At 35.7% G+C, this 21,605-nt stretch overlaps 1 protein-coding gene across 1 annotated transcript; it reads right to left on the minus strand.

Moving 5' to 3' along the window:
* Positions 1-3,493: 3,493 nt before the first annotated feature.
* On the minus strand, positions 3,494-9,018 carry LOC122046964 (ABC transporter B family member 11-like). The gene is made up of 13 exons (XM_042607942.1): positions 8,861-9,018; positions 8,441-8,741; positions 8,317-8,371; positions 8,048-8,223; positions 7,731-7,952; positions 7,415-7,653; positions 6,783-7,308; positions 6,375-6,648; positions 5,414-6,294; positions 4,985-5,251; positions 4,564-4,827; positions 4,168-4,461; positions 3,494-3,968 (listed from the first exon to the last, which is right to left on the minus strand). The coding sequence occupies exons 2-13, from the start codon at positions 8,732-8,734 to the stop codon at positions 3,615-3,617; spliced, it is 3,846 nt and encodes a 1,281-aa protein (XP_042463876.1). The 5' UTR covers positions 8,735-8,741; positions 8,861-9,018; the 3' UTR covers positions 3,494-3,614.
* Positions 9,019-21,605: the final 12,587 nt, after the last annotated feature.

Below are 21,605 nucleotides of genomic sequence, written 5' to 3' on the forward strand. Positions count from 1 at the left end.
CGGATTGTGTCTAGCCGAGCTACTGGGGCAAACGTCTCCCCGTAGTCAATTCCAGGCTGTTGAGAATATCCTTTGGCCACAAGTCTTGCTTTGTGTTTTTGAATGGATCCGTCTGGGTTGTGCTTTACTTTGTAGATCCATTTAACACCTATAACTTCTTTGTCTCTTGGTTTATCGACGAGCTACCATGTCTGATTTTTTTCAATTACACGAACTTCCTCCTCCATCGCTTTTTTCCATGGTTCTTCTTTGATTGCTTCAGCAAAGTTCTCAGGCTCAATTGAGCAATAATTGCATGTAGCATATATATCGCTCAATGATCTGTACCTTTTTGGAGTTGCGCTTGGGGATGAGGAGTTTGATGAAGTTGGATCAGTTGAGCTTTCTTCGTTGGGTTGAGATGAGCTTGAATCTGGTGTGCTTGGCTCAATTTCATCTTCTTTGTCAGTACTGATCAGAATGTCTTTCTTTTCAACTTTGTTTTCTTCCCAATTCCATAAAGCATTTTCATCAACTTGAACATCTCGGCTAATAATAACTTGACCCAGCTGTAGGTTAAATAGTCTATAACCTTTGCTCATGGTGTTGTAGCCGACAAAAATACATCTTTCGCTAGATTCGTCAAGTTTGCTTCGTTTCTGTTTTGGAATTTGAGAATAGCAAATGCTTCCGAATACCTTGAGATGGTTCACCGATGGTCTTCTACCACTCCATGCTTCAAACGGAGTCTTGTTTGGTATGGCTGTGGTTGGGCATCGATTAGATAAATAAACGGCTGTGTAGACTGCTTCAGCCCAGAAGATTTTGGGTAAACCTTTCTCGTGCATCATTGATTTTGCCATTTCAACGATTGTCTGGTTTTTCCTCTCGGTAACACCATTTTGTTGAGGGGTGTACCTTACCGTTAGTTGCCTTTCTACTCCTTCATCTTCACAAAAATTGTGAAATTCTTTAGAAGCGTATTCTTTGCCTCTGTCACTTCTTAAGGTTTTGATGAAGCATCCACTCTGTTTTTCGACGAGACTCTTAAACTTCTTGAATATCATGAATACTTCGGACTTCTGCCTCATGAAATAGACCCAAGTCATACAAGTGTGATCGTCGATGAAAAGAATGAAATACCTATTCTGAGCATGAGAAAGGGTGTCCATCGGCCTGCAGACGTCGGTGTGGATAAGTTCCAACTTTTCTTTAGCTCTCCATGATACTCCTTTTGGGAAAGGTAATCGATGTTGCTTTCCAAACGCGCATCCTTCGCATACATGTTGCTTTCCTTCTATGTGAGGAAGTCCTTGCACCATACTCTTGCCAGATAACTCTTTGAGGCTTTGTAAATTGAGATGACCGAGTCGTCGATGCCATAAGGTTGATGTCAGGTAGTCCGAGGTAGAAGCTTGATGAGCTTTTAGGTCAGCATAATTGATGTTGAGAGCGAAGCTTCGATTGACCATTTTGATCTTTGTGAACACCTTTGACTTATCTCTCCTGTCAAATATAACACATTCATTGTTATCGAAGCAGAGCTTGTACCCATTTTCCACCAATTGTCCGAGGCTGAGTAAATTTTGACTCAAGCTCGGCACACACAAGACATTGTTGATGCAACTCGGTCCTTCCTTCGTCTCGATGGCGATTTTCCCAAGTCCTTTTGACTTTGTTTGCTCTCCGTTTCCAAACTGAACAGGAGCATTGATGCTAATGTCGAGTTCAGAGAAAATTTCTGAGATCGGCGTCATATGGTTGCTACATCCGCTGTCCAGCAACCATTTTCCTTGCTCCTTGTTGGTGGCCGTGTGACATACATAGAATGTTCCATGTGTCTCCTCAGCTGTTTGATTTTCTCCAACCTGATTTGCCTGATAAGTGTTCCTATTTCGGCAATCTTTGGCGAGGTGACCAAATCGATTGCATATTTTGCATCTCGATTGACCTTTGAACCAACAGTCCTTCTCGGAGTGATTTGGCTTATTGCAATTGCTGCAATTCGATGAGTTGTCTTTTCCTTTTCCTTTTGAGATACGTCCACCTCGTCCTCTTGATTTCCATCCAAATCGTGATTGGCCTTCTCGTTCGTTGTTACCAATTTTGAGCTTTGATTGGAATGCACCCTCTATTGGCTTCTCAGAATGTCTGGACAATCTTTGCTAGAACGATTTTAGGGACGCCATCACTTCTTGAACGGTGAGTGTTGTTAGGTCCTTTGTTTCTTCAATGACGGCAATAATGGGATCATATTTCTCAGGAAGACAGATGAGAATTTTGCGTACCAGCCTTTGATCTGTAATATCTTCACCATGAGATTTCATTATATTGATCAGATCAAAGATTCTGGTTGAGAATTCCATGAGTGTTTCTTTCTCCTGCATCTTGGCATTTTCGAAATCCTTGAGTAGTGATTGGAGCTTAATCGCTCTTACTTTCACATCTCCTTGAAATTCGCTCTGCAAGATCCCCCACGCATCTTTAGCCGTGTTGGCTCGCATGATTCTGGGAAATATAGCCTTAGTGACTGCTCTTTGAAGGATTGAGAGAGCACTTGCGTCGGCTTGTCGAGACTTCTCTAATTTCTTCAGACCGGCCTCATTGAGGGCAGTGGCTTCCTCGGGCTCTTGTACTCCATTCTCCACAATCTCCCATTGGTTAAGAGATCGAAAGATGGTCTTCATCTTCACGTACCAGAAATCATAGTCTTCGCCATTAAACTCTGGAATGAGATGGTTGATGTTTGTTAAACTCGAGCTGGCCATGGATTTGGATTGGTAGAACCTGGACGCTCTGATACCAACTGTTGAAATTGGTAAGTATTTTGGTAGAGCTCTTGAGGAGAAATAGATAGTTTTTCTTGATTCTTAAACTTTTGATTACAAAGCCTTTATATAGACTTGAAAGAAACTTAGGGGGCAAGTAACCTAGCAACTTAGGGGGCAAGTAACCTTAGAAACTTAGGGGGCAAGTAACCTTAGTGATGAGTAAACTTAAGTGATAACACATTAACTTTAACATATCTTGATCTAGTTTCTTGTTCCCCATTGATAAGAAATTTTTTGTTGTCGTCACCCCTAAGCCTCTTAGAAGATCTTCCCCGTTTGCTTTCGCTTCTTCTTCTTTCTCAGGATCTTCTAGACGACGCTAAAGGATAAGGAGGATGACTATTCAATTAGGCTCCTTGTCGTTTTTGTTTATGCTTATATATTATACCATGTTTTCGATGAAATTAGATCAAATCTTGTGTTTTCTCAATTCAAGTTTTTATTTCGTTCCTAGAATTCATAGGATTAGAAGAAAACTCAAGTCCTTTCAGGAAGAACATAGATAGGTGATAGAATAGGTAGTTCATTGAATTATTTCTTTGCTGTATTATATGACTAGAATTGATTAATCTCTTAATTTGTAGAGAGAGGCTGCTCAATTGTCAAATTAAGCTGCGAAAGATATCCCATAAATAAAGATTGGGCAACCTGCTCAAGAACTTGATTGCATGAGATCGATTCCGTAAATAAAGATGATTTTATTTGATATATTTTAACTAAAGATACAACAAAGTACCAGTTGGAATTGTAGATAAAAGAAGCACATGCATGAGGCAAAATTTTGTGCTGCAAGAGGGAACCATGTCAGTGTGCAGAGCTCACATGAAGTGCGACCAAGGAGGCATAAGCGCCATCTTTGATCTTCATCAGCGTCTCATGCTTTCCTTGCTCGACTATCACTCCATTCTTGACCACAGCAATCACATCTGCTCCCTTTATGGTAGATAATCTATGAGCTATAACAACAGTGGTTCGATTGACCATGATTTGGTCTAATGCTTCTTGGACCACTCTTTCAGATTCAGCATCCAGTGCGCTCGTTGCCTCGTCCAGCAATAGGATCTTTGGGTCCTTCACGATGGCACGTGCAATAGCAACACGCTGTTTTTGCCCACCAGAGAGCTGAACTCCCCGTTCCCCGACTAATGTTTCATAGCCCTGCAATCGGCAAGATCAGTATGCATACATGATAGTACTTTGGCAAATATAAGTTTTAGGCTGTCTGATGAATGCTAAAATGTTTTCTACCAAATCTTGAGATTGGCATTCAACAAGTATTTTATAGAATTAGTAACAAATAAATTTGTCTGGCTAATGAACTGTAGATGCAAGATTTCAGATACAGCAACTGACTGACCTTCTGCAAACTACTGATGAACTTGTGGGCATTAGACAATTCTGCAGCAGATATGATCTCAGCTTCTGTAGCATTTCCCTCCTTTCCATAAGCGATATTAGCCCGAATTGTATCGTTAAAGAGAGATGGCTCTTGGCTCACCAAGCCCATCTGCTGCCTCAACCACCTCAGTTGAAACTTTTGAATTTCGATACCATCTAGCAATATTTCTCCAGAATCAGGATTGTAGAATCGCTGCAACAGTGATACAACAGTCGACTTCCCACTGCCGCTCTCTCCAACAAGAGCAACCGTCTGACGAGAAGCAAAAGAAAGTTGTTAAACTGATAATTCAAATTCCAAGCGTTGTAGTTTTGTGCTACATAGCTCAACATAAACCAGCAAGTAATGATTTACCTTTCCAGAGTGGATTGACAAGCATAGATCCTGGAAAATCTGGATATCCGGGCGTGTAGGGTACCTGAAACTCACATGCCGTATTTCGATGTTTCCCTTCAATCTCTCCGGTGTCACACCTGAATCATCACTAGAATCTATTTTAGATTTTTGGTCAAGAATGGCAAATACTGAAGCTGCAGCAGTTTTGGCTTTGGAGGAATCTGGTGCCAAGGAACTTGATTGAGATATCCCAATGGCTGCCATTGCAAGAGCAAAAACAACCTTCAAAAAAAATTGGAGCAATATTAGTAGAAAATAATCAATTGTATTTGCTCCGATATAATGGTGTTATCTTCCTGATAGTGTACGTTGCATTGTTACATGAAATTGTTAAGACTTTTGATGAAAATATAAAGAAGAAAGGTTTCAAACTCAATACCCGGAATACTTTGGCAAAAGTAGTCTTTCCACTGTCAACCAACCTTGCTCCTGCATAAAAGCTAGCTCCATAGACACAAAACAGCAAGAAGAAGGACACACCGAAGCCAGTACCACTGATAATCCCTTGCCTAATTCCTTTTGTTGTAGGGCCTTCACATTTCTGTTTGTACATGGTCATGATTTTCTCTTCGGCAGAAAATGAAGCAACTGTTCTGATGCTTCCTACTGCTTCAGTTGCAACTTGACTGGCTTCCTCGTACATTATCTACACCCATTTCGATTGGAACTCATCAGAAAACTTAATTTTTGATCCAGCAAATCAAGAATCACACAACTGTACTACTAGTTGTACGAAAACTGGATATGGCTATGAAAACACTACAAAAGAACTCATGAAAGGCATACCAATATAGCTAATGATTCGTACCTTTGCGTCCTTACTAAATCCCTGTATAAACTTCATCTGTACGTATCCATTGAATCCCAAGAGAGGCACCAACGCTAGGATTATTAAAGAGAGTTGCCAATTGGAGACGAAAGCAATCACCAAACCGGTGATCAATGTTGTAATGTTCTGAACAATTAATGAAAGTACATCTCCCACAAGACTTCTGACTGAAGCTGCATCTGCTGATAGCCTTCCCCCAATTGCACCACTAGAGTTCCCAGGATTATCAAACCATTCAATCTCCTTGTTAACCACTTTTTGAAATGTCATTAGCCTAATCCTCATTATTAACTTGGCTCCTGCAATACCAAAGAAGTATGTTCTAGCTGGAATAGCCAATAAAGAAATGCCGCCAAATATCAGGAACATTAACGACCATAAGTTAGAGTCTTTCTTGAGCTTGTGTGGGTCTCTCTCGTAGAATGCATTAATCACATTTGAAAGAAGAATTGCGTAGACTGGAAATATGACACCATTAACGACTGCGGCAATTGAACCAAGGATCAACACTGGAATCTCGGGCTTATTAAGATATGCTAGGCGACGGAGCGGTACTTCTTTCGCCTGTTCAGCAGGTCTTTCTGGATCCACATTCTCAGATTGATCTTGTACATCGACACTTACCGGCAAACCAAATGAAATTTGAAAGGAATTGCTGCTGTTATGTCTGCCTGATGATCCAAGGCTATTGGAACGGTGCATGGACAATTTTTTGCTAGAGGACCTAGCTGAACCAACCCACACATCAGATTTTTTTGAATCAGGTCTGTTTATACTAACTGATTCAGGGTTCATTTCTTGCAGTCGTATAAGCTGGCTATAAGCTCCATTTGGATTCTCTAGTAGCTTATCATGTGAACCTGAAAAAGAAACAAATTCAGATAATTTATGAATAGTTGTCCAATTTTCTTATGCACAAGAACGAGAGAAGTGTGTTTACCCTTTTCGACAATGGATCCTCGATGTACCACAGCAATGGTATCCGCATTTTGAATGGTGCTTAGTCGATGAGCAACTACAACTGTAGTACGGTTTGCCATGACTCTATCAAGTGCTTCCTGTACTATCCTCTCTGATTCTGCGTCGAGCGCACTTGTAGCTTCATCCAAAAGCAAAATACGAGGATCTTTCAGAATTGCTCGGGCAATGGCAACTCTTTGTTTTTGACCTCCAGAAAGCTGAGTTCCATGATCCCCAACCAGAGTGTCCAAACCCTGCATATTGTAGTTATCCTCAGTCCAGCATTTCAGACAAACAACTGACTTAAAATTTTCAAATTCACTTAAATTCCAGGATTGTAAGATAGGAAAAGAGCTTGCTTGTGAACTAAAAGGAACAAAGTGGTTACCTGAGGCAATTTATCGATGAATTTGGCAGCATTAGCAAGCTCCGCTGCAGCCCTGATTTCTTCAGCAGTTGCATTCTCCTTGCCATAGGCTATGTTGTCTCTTATGCTAGTGGCAAACAGGACAGGTTCCTGACTCACAAGCCCAATTTTCCCTCTAATCCACCTGAGTTGAAACTCCTTGAGGTTCACCCCGTCGATGAGAACTTCACCAGCCTGAGGATCGTAAAATCTCTCAATCAAACTGACAACTGTCGACTTTCCACTTCCACTCTCACCGACCAATGCGACTGTAGTCCCTTTCTGAATGGCCAAAGAGAATCCATTAAAGATTTGCTCATCTGGTCTAGTTGGATAGCTGAAGTAAACATCTTTCAATTCAATATCCCCTTGAATATCGTCGAGCTTCTTTCCTTTGGGATCGTACGGGTCGATTTCTGTCTTTCGGTTAATCGTCTGAAACATCTTATAAGCAGCAGCTTGTCCTGCTACAAATGCCGTAATGCATGGTGCTACCTGGCCTAATGAACTGCAAAAAATTGCATCAAGATGAATTTCATCATATGCTATTTGAAAAGAATAGAAAAATCATGATGCATCAGTTATGTACAGTTCTACTTCAATCCTTCACTTACAAGGAGCCCGTGAGGATTGCAAATATCACATTGATGACTTTGCCACCAGTGTAATCCCTTTCCAGTATCAATTTCGCTCCGTACCATATTCCCAAGGAGTACCCAGCAAAAAAGAAGAGCATAACTGCGCCGAGACCTAATCCAGCCACAAGACCCTCCTGAACACTCGCATGGTAGGCCCTTACCAAAGACTTATCGTACTTCGTTACTGCTAGTCTTTCTCCTGTAAATGAAGCAACCTGAAATAGGAAGGTCAGTTAAGATACGATCAAGGTTTACTAGTGATGCGAAAAAAAAAGAAAGAAAAAAAACTGACTGTTCTAATTGAACTGATGGTCTGCTCGACGACGGTCGCAGCTTCTCCGTAAGCTGTTTGTCCTCGCGAAGCCATTTTGGAGATGACATTGGCCATGAGTCCTCCAGCAAGCACCAAAGGAGGAATGGAGCATATCATCACGAGGGTCAATAACCACCCCTTGATAAATGCTATTACGAATCCTCCAACAAAACTTGCAATTAGCTGAATGAATTTGCCCACCTGTTGATCCAGAGAGGAGGAGCAGGATAAATAATTAAGAGTGCTTGATGTTTCAGTGGAAAGAAAATGCATATATACATGGATCAAATAAATACCTTCTCGCCCATGGCATCCTGAATAAATACAGTATCCCCCGACATCCTCTCGACGACTTCACCTGTATTCGTTTCCTTGTCAAAAAATGCAATCTCTTGCCTTAGTATCGTATTCAAATACAAGCTCCTTATTTGTGCTGATTGCCTTTCCCCAGTAGCCATCCAACAAGCCACCTCTGAGAAAAATTAGAGTACTTAACAGAATTATGATCATGTAGAACTAGAACTGAAACTGCTAGATGTCTAGTTAGTTGAAATAATATTCTTACGCAAGAAGGATGCCACGCCTGCTCCGATTGCTAGATAGACGAACTGCAGTGCTACCTGCATTCGATTGTATCAGTAAAAGTTCACTCATTCTAAGGCTAATTCTCCAGGTCAAGGAATACGTACCTTGGAAACCTCATGGAGAACATCATGTGGGTTGGACTCTCCTCCAAAGGACTGGATTAAATTTCCAAAAAGAACAGTCATGAGGGGAAGAGCAAGTCCATTCCCTACGGCACCCAACGTCCCAAGGGTCATCAAGATTACATCCGTCGAGTCTGCGAAGGAGAACAGCTTGTAAAACGGCACAGTGTGCTTGCCCTTATCCTGATTGTCGTTCTGGCTGGAGGATTCATGCTCCTGATCAGTTGCTGCAGCCTTAGAAGTAGATGCAGCATCGTTTTGCTCTTCAGATGCCATTCTCGCCCTGTAGAGATCTCATTGAATTGGAAGGTTGGATTCACGATGACTCGATCGATCAAAAACAACAACAACATAATAATAATAATAATATCATTGAAAAAGGAAGAAAAAGTTTGGGAGTACCTTTTTTGGGGGTTCTCTGATATGCTCCCAAATTAATGGATTGGACCTTGAAGGAATCCAGGACGCATTTTAAAGAGGGAGGGAGGGAGGGCAATGAAAGTGGTCGATCGCGATTGGTCAATTTCTTGGTGATCAAGGAGCGTCCCCGGCGTATTCTTGTCGACCACTCAGGCTCGCAAGTCAAAGATACTTTTGCTTTGGGATTCGCAGTATTCGGACGCGTGGCAGCATAAAATGTCCGCTGAGTCTTTTAGTGGAACGTCTAACTGTCCCTCAAGACTGGCGGCTCCAAGCGAACCAGAGAGTCCGAGCATTAAAAGTAGTTACCAAATAATACATCTTAATTCGAAAATTTAATATTAGCAAAAAAGTAATAATAATAATAATAATAATCAAAAAGTACCTTTTCCTATCAATTTTATATTATTTTGAAGAACCAGTTTTTTTTAAAAAAATTTATCGGTAGGTGACCTCAGAATATGTCAGCTCATATCTTCAATTGGACAGACAGGTTGTCCAATCAATCAGCTGTGCACCACTAAATTAGCGATTTTGACTATAATCCCACGTGAACTATAACTTTTTTTTATAAAATAAAAATATAAAAATTCTTAAAATAGAACACAAAATAATATAAATTCTATTGTAAAATTTTAAAATGCTACATAATTTATCAATTAAAAAAATATTATTAATTTAGGGTTATATTGAATGTTTGATTAAAATTTTTGCATCTAATTTTTCTAACAAACATTTTGATATATATTTTTTAAATTCAATAAAGTTGCATATGTTCATTTCTTTTTCAATAAAATTGCATATCGTCATATGAAACGATAAATAAATCAAGATTAATAGAATACTTGACAAAGAAATGGAAAGTCCAAATGATCCACAATTGATAGGATATTTGATGATTGAAAGTTAAATATAGAATTAAAATCTAAGTGAATTATAGTTAATCGGACACTTGATGATTAAAAGTTCAATATAAATTTGAGACAAGAAGAAAATCTAAATAAATCATAGTTGATCAAATATTTGACGCTCGATAGTCCAATAAAAAATTGACATAAAATGTTAAGTCTCAATGAGTCAAAATAACAGTTGAAACAAAACTGTTATATATACTTGAACTTGTTATGTATATCCGTATGAACTGATCTAATTTCATAAACATGTATTTTTATATGTTTCTTATATTTTTTTTTAAGATGTTGTATACAATTTTTTTTTTTAAATTTTGACTAGTTTATTGTCATACAGTAGTTTTGAGAAAAATTGGTATATTCACTCACATTGGTTTAATTTCACGAACATGCACTCCTATGTTCCCCCAATCCTCTAGAATCCTTTTATGCATTCGTTTTTTTTTTTTGAATTTCGACTAATTTAGGTCCGTATGTCAATTTTAAACAAAACTATATATGAATTCGAAATTTATCTAATTTTATAATAAGTAGATATTTCATAAGTTTCCTAAACCCTCTAACGCCATTGTATGTATTTTTTAAAAAATAAAAAAAATTAAATTGACGCATTTAGGATCCTATAATGGTTTTGTTAAAGACTATTACCTGGACCGAAGTGGTCTAATTTTACAAATAAATACTTTTCTATATTTTTAAATCCTTCAGAGTTGTTGAATCCATTCTTTTTTCAATTTTAACTAATTCAAATATCCATTTAATGATTTTTATTATAAAGTATTATATAAATTTAAATTGATCTAATTTCCGTGAAGTCATTATATGCCTTCCTTTTTAAAGAATATATATAAAAATAATGAAGAAACACAAATAAAAATTCATAGAGAAACAAACTTTTTCCTTTTTTTTTTGCCAATTGATGGTGTGTGTTGGGTCCATCTCACTACCTAACCGCAACTTGCATCTTAATTGGATTATATATTCTTTATTTTCTATATATATATATATATATATATCTTCAACTTTTGTCAGTATTCTTAAAGTTTTCAAGACTTACACATTAGTATAATATTCTCAATTATTTGATAGATAAATTTGATAATATGACATGAAGTTTATTTATGACATCAAGTTTGACATCTAGCACCTAAAAGTTAGTTTAAAATTTTCAATTATTGTTTTAAGTTATTTTTTATTGTACGCTTTTTATTATACGTATAATGTTTCTCATGTTAGGAATATATGCAAAATGTTTGACATATACATGAAATGTGGGATCAGATATTAGATGCTTAATTGCTTCATCATGTTTAATTTTATATCTCCGTAGTCATACTTGTATCATTTTATCGATCACATGTTTAGAATTGTTTTAATGTATGAAAAAGGGAGAAATAATACTACAATTTAAGTTAGTAAACTTTCTCCTAAGATAGCTCGCTCAATGACATGTAGTTTTGAGGTATGCTTAAATCTAGGGGGAGAGTTTTTGAGTTTTAGATTATATGATGCACATTTTGTATTTTTCTTGGTTCCTAAATGAATTATCAAACATAAAAAAAAAAAAAGTAGAGATTGTTAGATTAATAATTTCTCTCAGTAGTTGGGGTTAACTATGGTATTTTGAGGAGTTAACAATATACCTTAAATTAGGTGTCAATCGAATGTGATGATGTACGGTGCTAAATTGGCGATCAGAGATAAGCACTCGAGAAGATCGAAGGTCAACTTGAGATGGTCAACATCTTGGTTGAGGAGTTCTAAGAAACATTGAATGAGAGAAGCAGTAGAAAAAGGCTTTATGGGGTATCTATCTCCGGGGTACCTGTCTCTCTTAAGATAACTAATTCAAGTCTAGTCTTAATAATCTATTACTATTAAATTTTCTCATTCTCGGATCCCTTCCAAATACGTAACCTTTGATTACAATAATAGAACAAGACAATAAGGGATGATAGCAAATATAATTAGTATAAATAACTTTATATTAATCTTATTTTGAACATTATCTTATTACTTGAAATTATCTCTTGTTAATATGGAAATGCACCAGCACTTACTCTCAAATCTCCAAGAACCAGCTTCGAAAATCTCCTAGAAATCTTTCTTTATAAAGCTTTTAGGTAGGGGTTAATTTTCGATCAGTCGACTATATGGGTGCAATAGTCCTCGGATCAAGATTGACCAAGTTGGCCAAACTTGGTTTAGTCCGAGCTTGAGTTTCGATGTTTGACAATATATATATGAGAGAGAAGTCACGTAGGTCAAGGGAGGACCAGATACTTGACTTGTAAAATCCTAACTGGAGGTTAAATAATGAAAAGTCCTAACTAGAGGTAAACAATGACAAATCCTAATTGGAGGTTAGGTAAGGGTAACTGAAGGCTAGGCAACGAAAAGTCTAACGGGAAGTTGGCAAGGGAAAAGTCCAAGTGAGTCAGAGAGGATTACACACTTTGTGTGGAAAGTCTATAGGATCATTACGTGCTAGGGGGTGAATAACACTCGTGGCTTTTTCACATTTTCACATAACACAGAATAAAACGTAGCGGAAAAGAAGATAAAATAAAGCAAGCGCTAACACTTTTGGTTACTTGGTTCGGACCTTTTGACGACTCCTACTCCGAGGCCTGCGATCATTGATCGCTTTTGTTGGGCAATTCACTATCAATTTAGAAATTATAAATACAGATATGAAGTACAAGAATAATACAATTGAAGTACTCGTAATTAAAATTATACCGACGACTTCTAAGGATCTGGAAGGTCGAATTTTCCATCGTCGAAGCAGAGTTCGGGCGTCGTAGAGGTTCTCGGAGCAACCGCGAAAGCTAATGATTGTCAGAAATTATTGTTTCAAAGAGCTGGGTTGAGACCTCCTTTTATAGTTAAGTTGATCCTTATCCTGATCCACTTATCTCGAGATTAGGTTTGACTCGACTTTATCGGTTTACCAATCCCCTTAATCGGGCGACCAAACCTTTTGAACCTGCCCAAGTTCTCGTCCAGATGTTGCTACTTCGGATAGGATCTTCGTTTGGACGACCGATCCCATCGTTCGATCGATCAAACCCTAGAAGCTCCTCGGCTTATCTGGTCCAATCAACCTGGTCTGAAGTTTATCCCCCCGTTCGATTGACTGAACCTCCATGTTTGGTCAACCAAACCCTTGGTCTACACTTCATCATGAGATGAAATATGCTCTTCTGGATTAGGGGTTCGGTCGGCCAAACATTGCATAATTCGACCCTGCACAAATGGTAATGGTGGCTCATGACTGGAGGGGTTCACGGTCGGAAGATGTGGATCACCGATGAATAGTAATGGCTAGAGTTGTATTGGCTGGAACCAAGCAACTACACACCAATCTTCCATTGACATTTAAAAAATAATCCCAAATCCAACTAATTAGGAATCCTTACAATAATACCTAAATCCACATCGTCGCTGAAGCTAACAAGGATCATCACCTAACTTTCCTCTTCTCTGACGATGGCAGCAAGCAAATAGAGGCTGGTGGCAGTGTTAGGTCAAGAGACTCCTGCACACAGTGAGTTTGTGCCAGAACTGATCCTCGCCGACGGAGGTAGAGAGGTTGAGGAAGAGGCGATCGACTTTTCTAGATCAAAATGGGTGGCACTAGATCAGAGCAGAGGGAGACGGTGGCACTGGCTTAAAGCAGAGGGACACGACGACTCTCACACTGTCGGTGGTTAGATCTAGTGGCGCGGGCACGATCAGGCGACAATGACACAATCAGTGGCGGTAAAGATCAATAGTAGGCGATGAAGAGGAATTGGGATTCTCGCTCTAGCTGACAACGTCACCTCCTGCGATGGCTACTACATCACCGGTGGGTCTCACGTGAATGGTTGGCGATGGTCGAGTGGCACCACTTGGCAGCGACACGAGGAGGTCAATCGGGAATGGGCAGTGGAAGATCGAGGAAGAGGAAACCTCTGGGAGGAAGTTAGGGCCCGGCTTAATGGTCGAAGGGAGGAGAATGACAGCTCTGGTCGGCGGCATCGACATTGCTGATTTGTTGTCACGTGAGGGTGGTAGTGGATCGACCGAGCAGAGTGGTAGAATTGTACGAAGAGGAGAGATCAGGAGGAGGGGAAAGGAGGAGTCAGCTTCCTCCTTAATTAGAGGGGGAAGGAGGAGTGGTAGAATTGGTCGAAGGGTGATAATGAGAGGGAGAAAGACTTAGGTTTCTATTTAAATACTTAGGTTAATTAAACTAAACTTTAGGTTAATGGAATCAATCAACTCCCAATTAAATTGATATATCAAACAGACTTTCTCTAAGCCTATTAGATTCATCCCCTTAAACGAGTTATACATACTTTGTTTAAATTCTGAAAAAAATTTAAAAATTTCTAAAAATTCTAATAAGGTTATTTCTCCAATAATACTTATTATTTAATTATCATATCTTACATAATGTGCTTTGAATATAGGAAGAAGGTATATTATAAGAGCATGTGTCCCTAATTGAAGAAGAAGGTTCAAGTTGTTGGGAGATTATTGGTTCAATAGTCCTCAGGTCAAGGTCGATAGTTTAACTAAGCTCGAGTGGATTCGAGCTTAAATTTTGATGTTTAGACAATATGTGAGAAGAGGTCAAATAAGTCAAGGTTGATCGGATATTTGATGATATGTAACATGGGAGTCAAGTAGGTCATAGAGGACTGGATACTTGACTGCAAAGTCCTAACTCGAGATTAGGCAAAGGAAAATCTAAGTTGATCAAGAAGGATCATACGTTGGCAAAGGAAAATCCAAGTGGGTCAAGGAGGATAATATTGGATCGTGTAATTCGATAGAAGGGGGGGGGGGGGGGGGGGAATATCGATCGGAAAGTCGTAGAGTAAGCAACGAAAAAATCGAGAACAAAAAAGTATAATGTTAACATGAACCTTTTTACTTGGTCCGGAGCCTTGGTCGACTCCTAACCTAAGGCCCGCACTCGTTGAGTGCTTTCGTTGGGCAATCCACTAGTAATTCGAATAATTGTTTTACAAATAGAAAGTATAGTTGCTTTAAAGAAATAATACCGACAACAAAGAGAAATAAAAACGAGGCGTGTTGTCGGAGGAGCTTTCGCAGCATCGCAGGAGCATAGCACGACAGAGCAAACGTTGGAAGATCTTATTGTACGTTGTTCTTTGCTCCAGGGTGCATCCTCCTTATATAGGAGGCTCGGGGCACCCGGATTCCTTCCAGGCGCTTGGAGTGTGACGTATCCCGTCCAACCAGAGCGCTCCACGTTGACATGCGTTGGGGATAATTTTTGCACTCCGAGCGCCCAGACCACTTTTTCTCCAGAAAGTCCTTCTTCTACAAGAAATGGTTAGTCTGAGATAAAGTGCAATTTATATTACCCTGCAAAACAAAGTGTTAGCACAGTTATAATTAACGAGCAGAGTTTTAATTAGATTTCATCTCCTCGAGATCGGAATCTAGTCACGATCTCAATTTAAATTTCCGAAATGGATCTAAGTTAGATTGACGTCTAATATTTCCTTCCCGGGAACGCGTTCTCACAGTCACTCCCCTCCAGTGACTTACCTCAACTTACCTGCCAGACGTCTGGTCAGCCCTTCGACCCGTCTGAACTTCGTACCAGCTATCAGGTCAATTCATCGATCTAGCTGGACTTCGTGCCAGACGTCAGGTCAGCCCGTCGACCCGTCTGAGCTTCGTGCCAGCTATCAGGTCAGCCCATTGACCTAGCTGGACTTTGTGTCAGACGTCAGGTCAGCCCGTCGACCCGTCTGGGCTTCTCCACTTCGTAGAAGTGTTAGATCAATATGAAACTAACTTAACCTACTTTGTCATTCATCAAAACTTGAGTTAGACCGTTAGTGCTAACCACACCAACAATCTCCCCATTTTTGATGCAATGACAACCTGTGTTAAGTCAGTGAATAAATATTCAAGTAAAGCGAGGTTTCTAAGTTAGTTTTTAAGTTAGTCTTATTTGGTATTTCGTTGATTTGTTTTAACTAACTTAAGCCACTAAACCCTCCCCCCTTTGACATTCATCAAAAAAATAACACAGAAAAATAAGTGATTTAGGGAAGTTTTTTAAGATCAAAGAATTAAAGTCAGATTGACTTGAGGGAGTCTAAGGTAGAAAACATAGAGCATTTTACTTTAAACTTTAGCTTTTAGTTTTTTCAAAAAATAGCTAAGATTTAAAACGTAGTTAACATAGAAAGATAACTTTAGAAAGATAACTTTGTAAATTTTAGAGTAATTTTTTAAAATTTGCAAAAATAACTTAATTTTTGAAATAAGCTTTGCAAATTTAAAACACCTTTTAAACATAATTTTCAAATATACTATCTTCACAAAAGTGAGATTAATAAAACTAAGTTTGCAAAAATACAAATTTTAACTTAGTGGATAAAATTAATTTTCAACATTAAGTTTGTAAAATATAATTTTCAAAACTAAGTAAAATCTATTTTCTAAAAAGACTTAGTTTTTAAAATATTTTAAAGAAAATATTTTTCAAAAACTAATTTCAAAATAAGTATGAAAGTAGTTAATCCTCCCCCTGAACCTAACATAATTTAAAATAAAACTTTTGAAAATATTTACCAGAAAAATATTTAAAGTAAGATTTTCAAAGTATATATATATATATATAAATTGAGGTAGGATTTTAGAAAGATTTTTTTAAAAAATCTATGAAATTTTTAAATAAAAAAACTTAAGTAAATAATATTTTAAGTAAATTTGATCCTCCCTTGAATTTGATACTCCCTTAATTTATTACTCTCACTTAATTTATCTCTCCCCCTTAAGTTAACACTAAGATTTGGGTATGTTAACGTTCAAGACCTTAACACATTTTTCTACCTAAGTGTTTAGGGGATTTAAGGTTAGTAACACTTATGTTTATAAAGTATATTTTTTACATAAGTATTTCAATATACTCGGTATAATTGTTTGATTAAAACAAGATTATTGAAATTAATTAATAATTAATTATTCTAAGTAAGTAATTTGTTACTAACTCAATAATAGTTAATCTTTAATTATGATTTAATTAGAGTAAAGTTAAGATTTTGGTTAATGTTGAAATTAAGATTGATTGGGTTAAATTAAGTTTTATTAGTTTTTTAATTTAAGGCTAATTAAGTACATTAGAGCACAGTTAATGTTTGAAGTATTTACTTTAATTATTTACTTATTAATTATTTAATCATATTTTAATTATTTGTTAAAATTTAAGTTTTAAATTAGTTTAATCTAGTTTAATTTTAAATGGAGTTTTAAATTTCAAGCTTAAGTACAATTTTAAGTTATAAATTAAGCTTTAATTTTAAATTCAAATTTAAGTTTTAAATTTTTATTTTAAGTTAATTTAAGTTTTAAGTTTCATTTTTAAGTTAATTTAAGTTTTAAGTGAATTTAAAATTTAAATTAAAATTTTTATTTTAATTTAACTTAATTTTTAAATTGTTTTTTAAAGTTTTTAACATAGTTTTCAAGAGATTTTTTTTTAAAGGTTTTTTTTAAAGGATTTTAAAATGATTTTAAAAAGTTTATTTTAAAAAGGATTTTAAAAAAAATAAAATTTTAAAATTTTTAAAAAGAATTTTTAAAAGATCTTTTTTTTTTAAAAATAATTAAAGTTTTTAAAATAATTTTTTTAAATTTTTTTTAAAAGAATTTTTTAAATAATTTTTAAAACAATTATTAAAATAATTTTTAAAGTTTTTAAAATAATTTTTAAAGTTTTTAAAATAATTTTTTTAAAATAATATTTCAAGTATTTAAAATAATTTTTTAAAAAAAAATTAAATAATTTTTTCTAAAATTTTATAAAATAATTTTTTAAAATTTTTAAAAGAATTTTTAAACGAATTTTAAAAATAATTTTTTAAACTTTTTAAAACAATTTTTAAAATAATTTATAAAGTTTTTAAAATAATTTTTAAAAGAATTTTTTAAAATTTTTGAAAGAATTTTTAAAATAATTTTTTAAAGTTTTTAAAAGTATTTTTTAAATATTTTTTTAAAGTTTTTAAAATAATTTTTAAAGGAATTTTTAAAATAATTTTTAAAAGAATTTTGAAATAAATTTTTTAAAATAATTTTTAAAACAATTTTTATAAAAAAGTAAAGTTTTTAAAATAACTTTTAAATGATTTTTTAAAATAATTTTTTAAAAAAATTCAAAAGATTTGTTTTTTAAAAAAATAATATTTTAAAGTTTTTAAAATAATTTTGAAAACAATTTTTAAAGTTTTTAAAAGAAATTTTAAAATAATTTTTAAAGTTAAAAGAATTTTTAAAAGATTTTTTTCAAATAAATTTTTTTAAAATAATTTTTTAAAATAAAATTTTTAAACTTTTTAAAATAATTTTTTAAAATAGTTTTTTTAAAAGAAATTTTTTTAAATAATTTTTTTAAAAGAATTTTAAAAATCATTTTCTAAAGTTTTTCAAATAATTTTTAAACAATTTTTTTAAAATAAATGTTTAAAAGTTTTTAAAATAATTATTAAAACAATTTTTAAATTAATTTTTAAAAGAATTTTTTTTAGTTTTTAAAATAATTTTTAAAAGAATTTTCTAAAATAAATTTTATTACAAGAATTTTTTTATATAATTTTTTAATGTTTTTAAAGTAATTTTTAAAAGAGTTTTAAAAATAAGTTTTAACATAATTTTTAAATAATTTTTTAAAGAAATTTTTAAAAGGATTTTTAAATAATTTTATAAGAATTTTTAAAATGATTTTTTAAATAATTTTAAAAGGATTTTTTAAATAATTTTTTAAATATTTTTTAAAGTTTTTTTAAATCATATTTTTAACTTAAATTGTTTTTAAAATTTAATTTTATTTTAAGTTGATTTTAATTTAATTTATTTTAATTTATTTATATTTTAATTAAATTTACTTTAATTTTAATTAGGTTTAATTAGATTTAACTTAATTTTAGTTAGATTTAATTTAATTAGATTTAGTTCGATTCGATTCGAGTCCAGATTTGATTTTGACTTGATCTTCTTGTTCCATCGGCTTCTCGTGAAGTTTGATCAGCTGGGTCCAAAGCTCATGTGCATTCTTGTACTTTTCTAGTTTGCATAAAGCATTGTTACGTAAAATATCACAAATAATTTTACTTACATTTTTGTTTAGTTTTGAGTTCCGATAAGATTTTCTCAATATTAGCCAATAATCAAAATCTTGACTTCCTAAGAAACATTTCATTCTTCGCCTCGAGTAGTTGAAATCTTCATGATCGTATGGTGGTGGTTCGTAGATGTTCTGTCCTTCTTGAATAGACATTTGTATATGAAAAAAAAATAGACAAGAGATAATTTCCAAGACTTTGTCTTGGTGTAAGCAGCGTGAGAGATAAAGAAATATGCGTGGAAAAATAATAAAATAATATTTTTAATAATAAAATATTAAAAAAATATTATTACAAATATTTTGAAAATGTAATATTTCGCTAATACTGACCAATGGTGAAAAGATGAAAATGAAGTTTTCAAAAACGATATTGGAGGGAAAAATGAAAGGCGTAAGGGTATTTTTTAAACTCAAACGATATCTATTTTACTTTTAAAAAGGACCCCCCCCCCTTGCTTGATTGGTGGTTGCATCAAATCTGAGTGGTACTTGCTCTGATACCACTTGTTGGATCGTATAATTCGATAGAGGGAGGGGGGGGGGTGAATATCGATCGGAAAGTTGTAGAGTAAGCAGCGGAAAAATCGAGAACAAAAAAGTATAATTCTAACACGAACCTTTTTACTTGGTTCGGAGCCTTGGTCGACTCATATTCAAGGCTCGCACTCGTTGAGTGCTTTCGTTGGGAAATCCACTAGCAATTCGAATAATTGTTTTACAAATAGAAAGTACAGTTGCTTTAAAGAAATAATACCGACAACAAAGAGAAATAAAAACGAGGCGCGTTGTCGAAGGAGCTTTCGTAGCGTCGCAGGAGCGTAGCACGGCAGAGCAAATGTTGGAAGATCTTATTGTTCGTTGTTCGTTGTTCTTTGCTCCAGGGTGTATCCTTCTTATATAGGAGGCTCAGGGCACCCGGATCCCTTCCAGGTGCTGGAGTGTGACGTATCCCGTCCAACCAGAGCGCTCCATGTTGCGACTTGCATTGGGGATATTTTTTGCACTCTGGGTGTCTGGATCCCTTCAGGGCGCCTAGATCCCTTCCGAATGCCCGAACCACTTTTTCTCCAAGAAGTCCTTCTCCCACAAGAAATGGTTAGTCTGAGACAAAATGCAATTTATATTACCTTGCAAAATAAAGTGTTAGCACAGTTATAATTAATAAGCAGAGTATTAATTAGATTCCGTCTCCTCGAGACCGGAATCTAGTCACTATTTCAACTTAGATTTCCGAAATGGATCTAAGTTGGATCGACGCCTAATATTCCCTTCCCGGGAACGCGTTCTCACAGTCACTCCCCTTCAGTGACTTACCTCAACTTACCTGCTAGACGTCCGGTCAGCCCTTCGACCCGTCTGGACTTCGTACCAGATATCAGGTCAGCCCATTGACCTAGCTGGACTTCGTGTCAGACGTCAGGTCAACCAGTCGACCCGTCTGGGCTTCGTGCCAGCTATCAGGTCAGCCCATCGACCTAGCTGGACTTCGTATCAAACGTCAGGTCAGCCCGTCAACCTGTCTGGGCTTCTCCTGTACACTTCGTAGAAGTGTTAGATCAATATGAAACTAACTTAACCTACTTTGTCATTCATAAAAAACTTGAGTTAGACCGTTAGTGCTAACAGCACCAACAGATAACACGTTGGCAAAGGAATAACCTAACTGAGATTAGACAAAAGAAAACTCAAGTTGGACAAGGAGGATTACATTTGGTGATCGAAATTCCAATGAGAACTTGGCACGAAAGAAAGTCCAAGTGGGTCAAAAGGTTGATCGGACACTTGGTAAAAAAGTCTCAACATGTTACGGTTAATCGAATGTTGGGCAAGAGAACGTAAACTTGGTTTAAGCATGTTAGAGTTGGGCAATCAATTATCCCTAACCTAATCGATTAGGGTAATCAATGAGGCCAAGCCTAATTTATTGACACAATCAATTAGGTGATTTTTATCGCGAGCACAAAGAGATACTAAATCAATTGGCTAATCGATTTAGCCCTCTACAATTGATTGGGTAATCAATTGAAGTGGCATTTCGGAAAGCACAATATTTTCTGTGCTAAATCGATTAGGAAAGTTCCAAATTGATTAAGAGAAGTTCATGACGAACAGTGAGCTTCTGAATCGAATCGGGTGATCAATTGAAGCCATTTAATCGATTTGCTAATCAATTGGGAGAAGAGAAAAAGTGCTGCTACACTTTCCAAGCTTACATCTACAAGAAACAAGAGATCAAGAAAGCAAGGTTTTCATTTGTATTATGTATTTACATCTTATTTCAATATACTCATGTATGTGGGCTTGTACAAGATTTCTCTACTTCTGGATTATTTTCAAGAATGAGTGTTCTTTATAGTGGAGTGTCTGCACTGTGTGGATCATTGGATTTTTCACCTCAAGAAGATGGATACCAAGTAAATTTTAGTGTTAGTATTGCTTCGAGTTTTCCGCTATAACAAATCATCAACAAAGCAATGGAGTTAATCACCCCACCCCTTGTCTCTAGCTCTTGGAGTGTCCTAACACAAGTGACACCAAAGGTAAAGGAAAAAAATCAAAAGAGGTCGAAACCTTGGTACGAAAGGAAAAAAGAGTACATCATGTGTTTCTTAATCATAAGGGACATTATCAAAATCAATGTCCTCAAGTAAGAACA

The sequence above is a fragment of the Zingiber officinale genome, chromosome 2B, assembly GCF_018446385.1.
Source record: "Zingiber officinale cultivar Zhangliang chromosome 2B, Zo_v1.1, whole genome shotgun sequence".
NCBI classification, from domain to species: domain Eukaryota; kingdom Viridiplantae; phylum Streptophyta; class Magnoliopsida; order Zingiberales; family Zingiberaceae; genus Zingiber; species Zingiber officinale.

Bases quoted from the DNA above. Each gene is read 5' to 3' on its own strand.
- LOC122046964 (XM_042607942.1), bottom strand. From the start codon at position 8,734: ATGGCATCTGAAGAGCAAAACGATGCTGCATCTACTTCTAAGGCTGCA. The intron at 6,649-6,782 runs GTAACCACTTTG...TACAATATGCAG, and splicing joins TCATCGATAAATTGCCTCAG to GGTTTGGACACTCTGGTTGG. The intron at 4,828-4,984 runs GTATTGAGTTTG...TTTTTTTTGAAG, and splicing joins CTTTTGCCAAAGTATTCCGG to GTTGTTTTTGCTCTTGCAAT.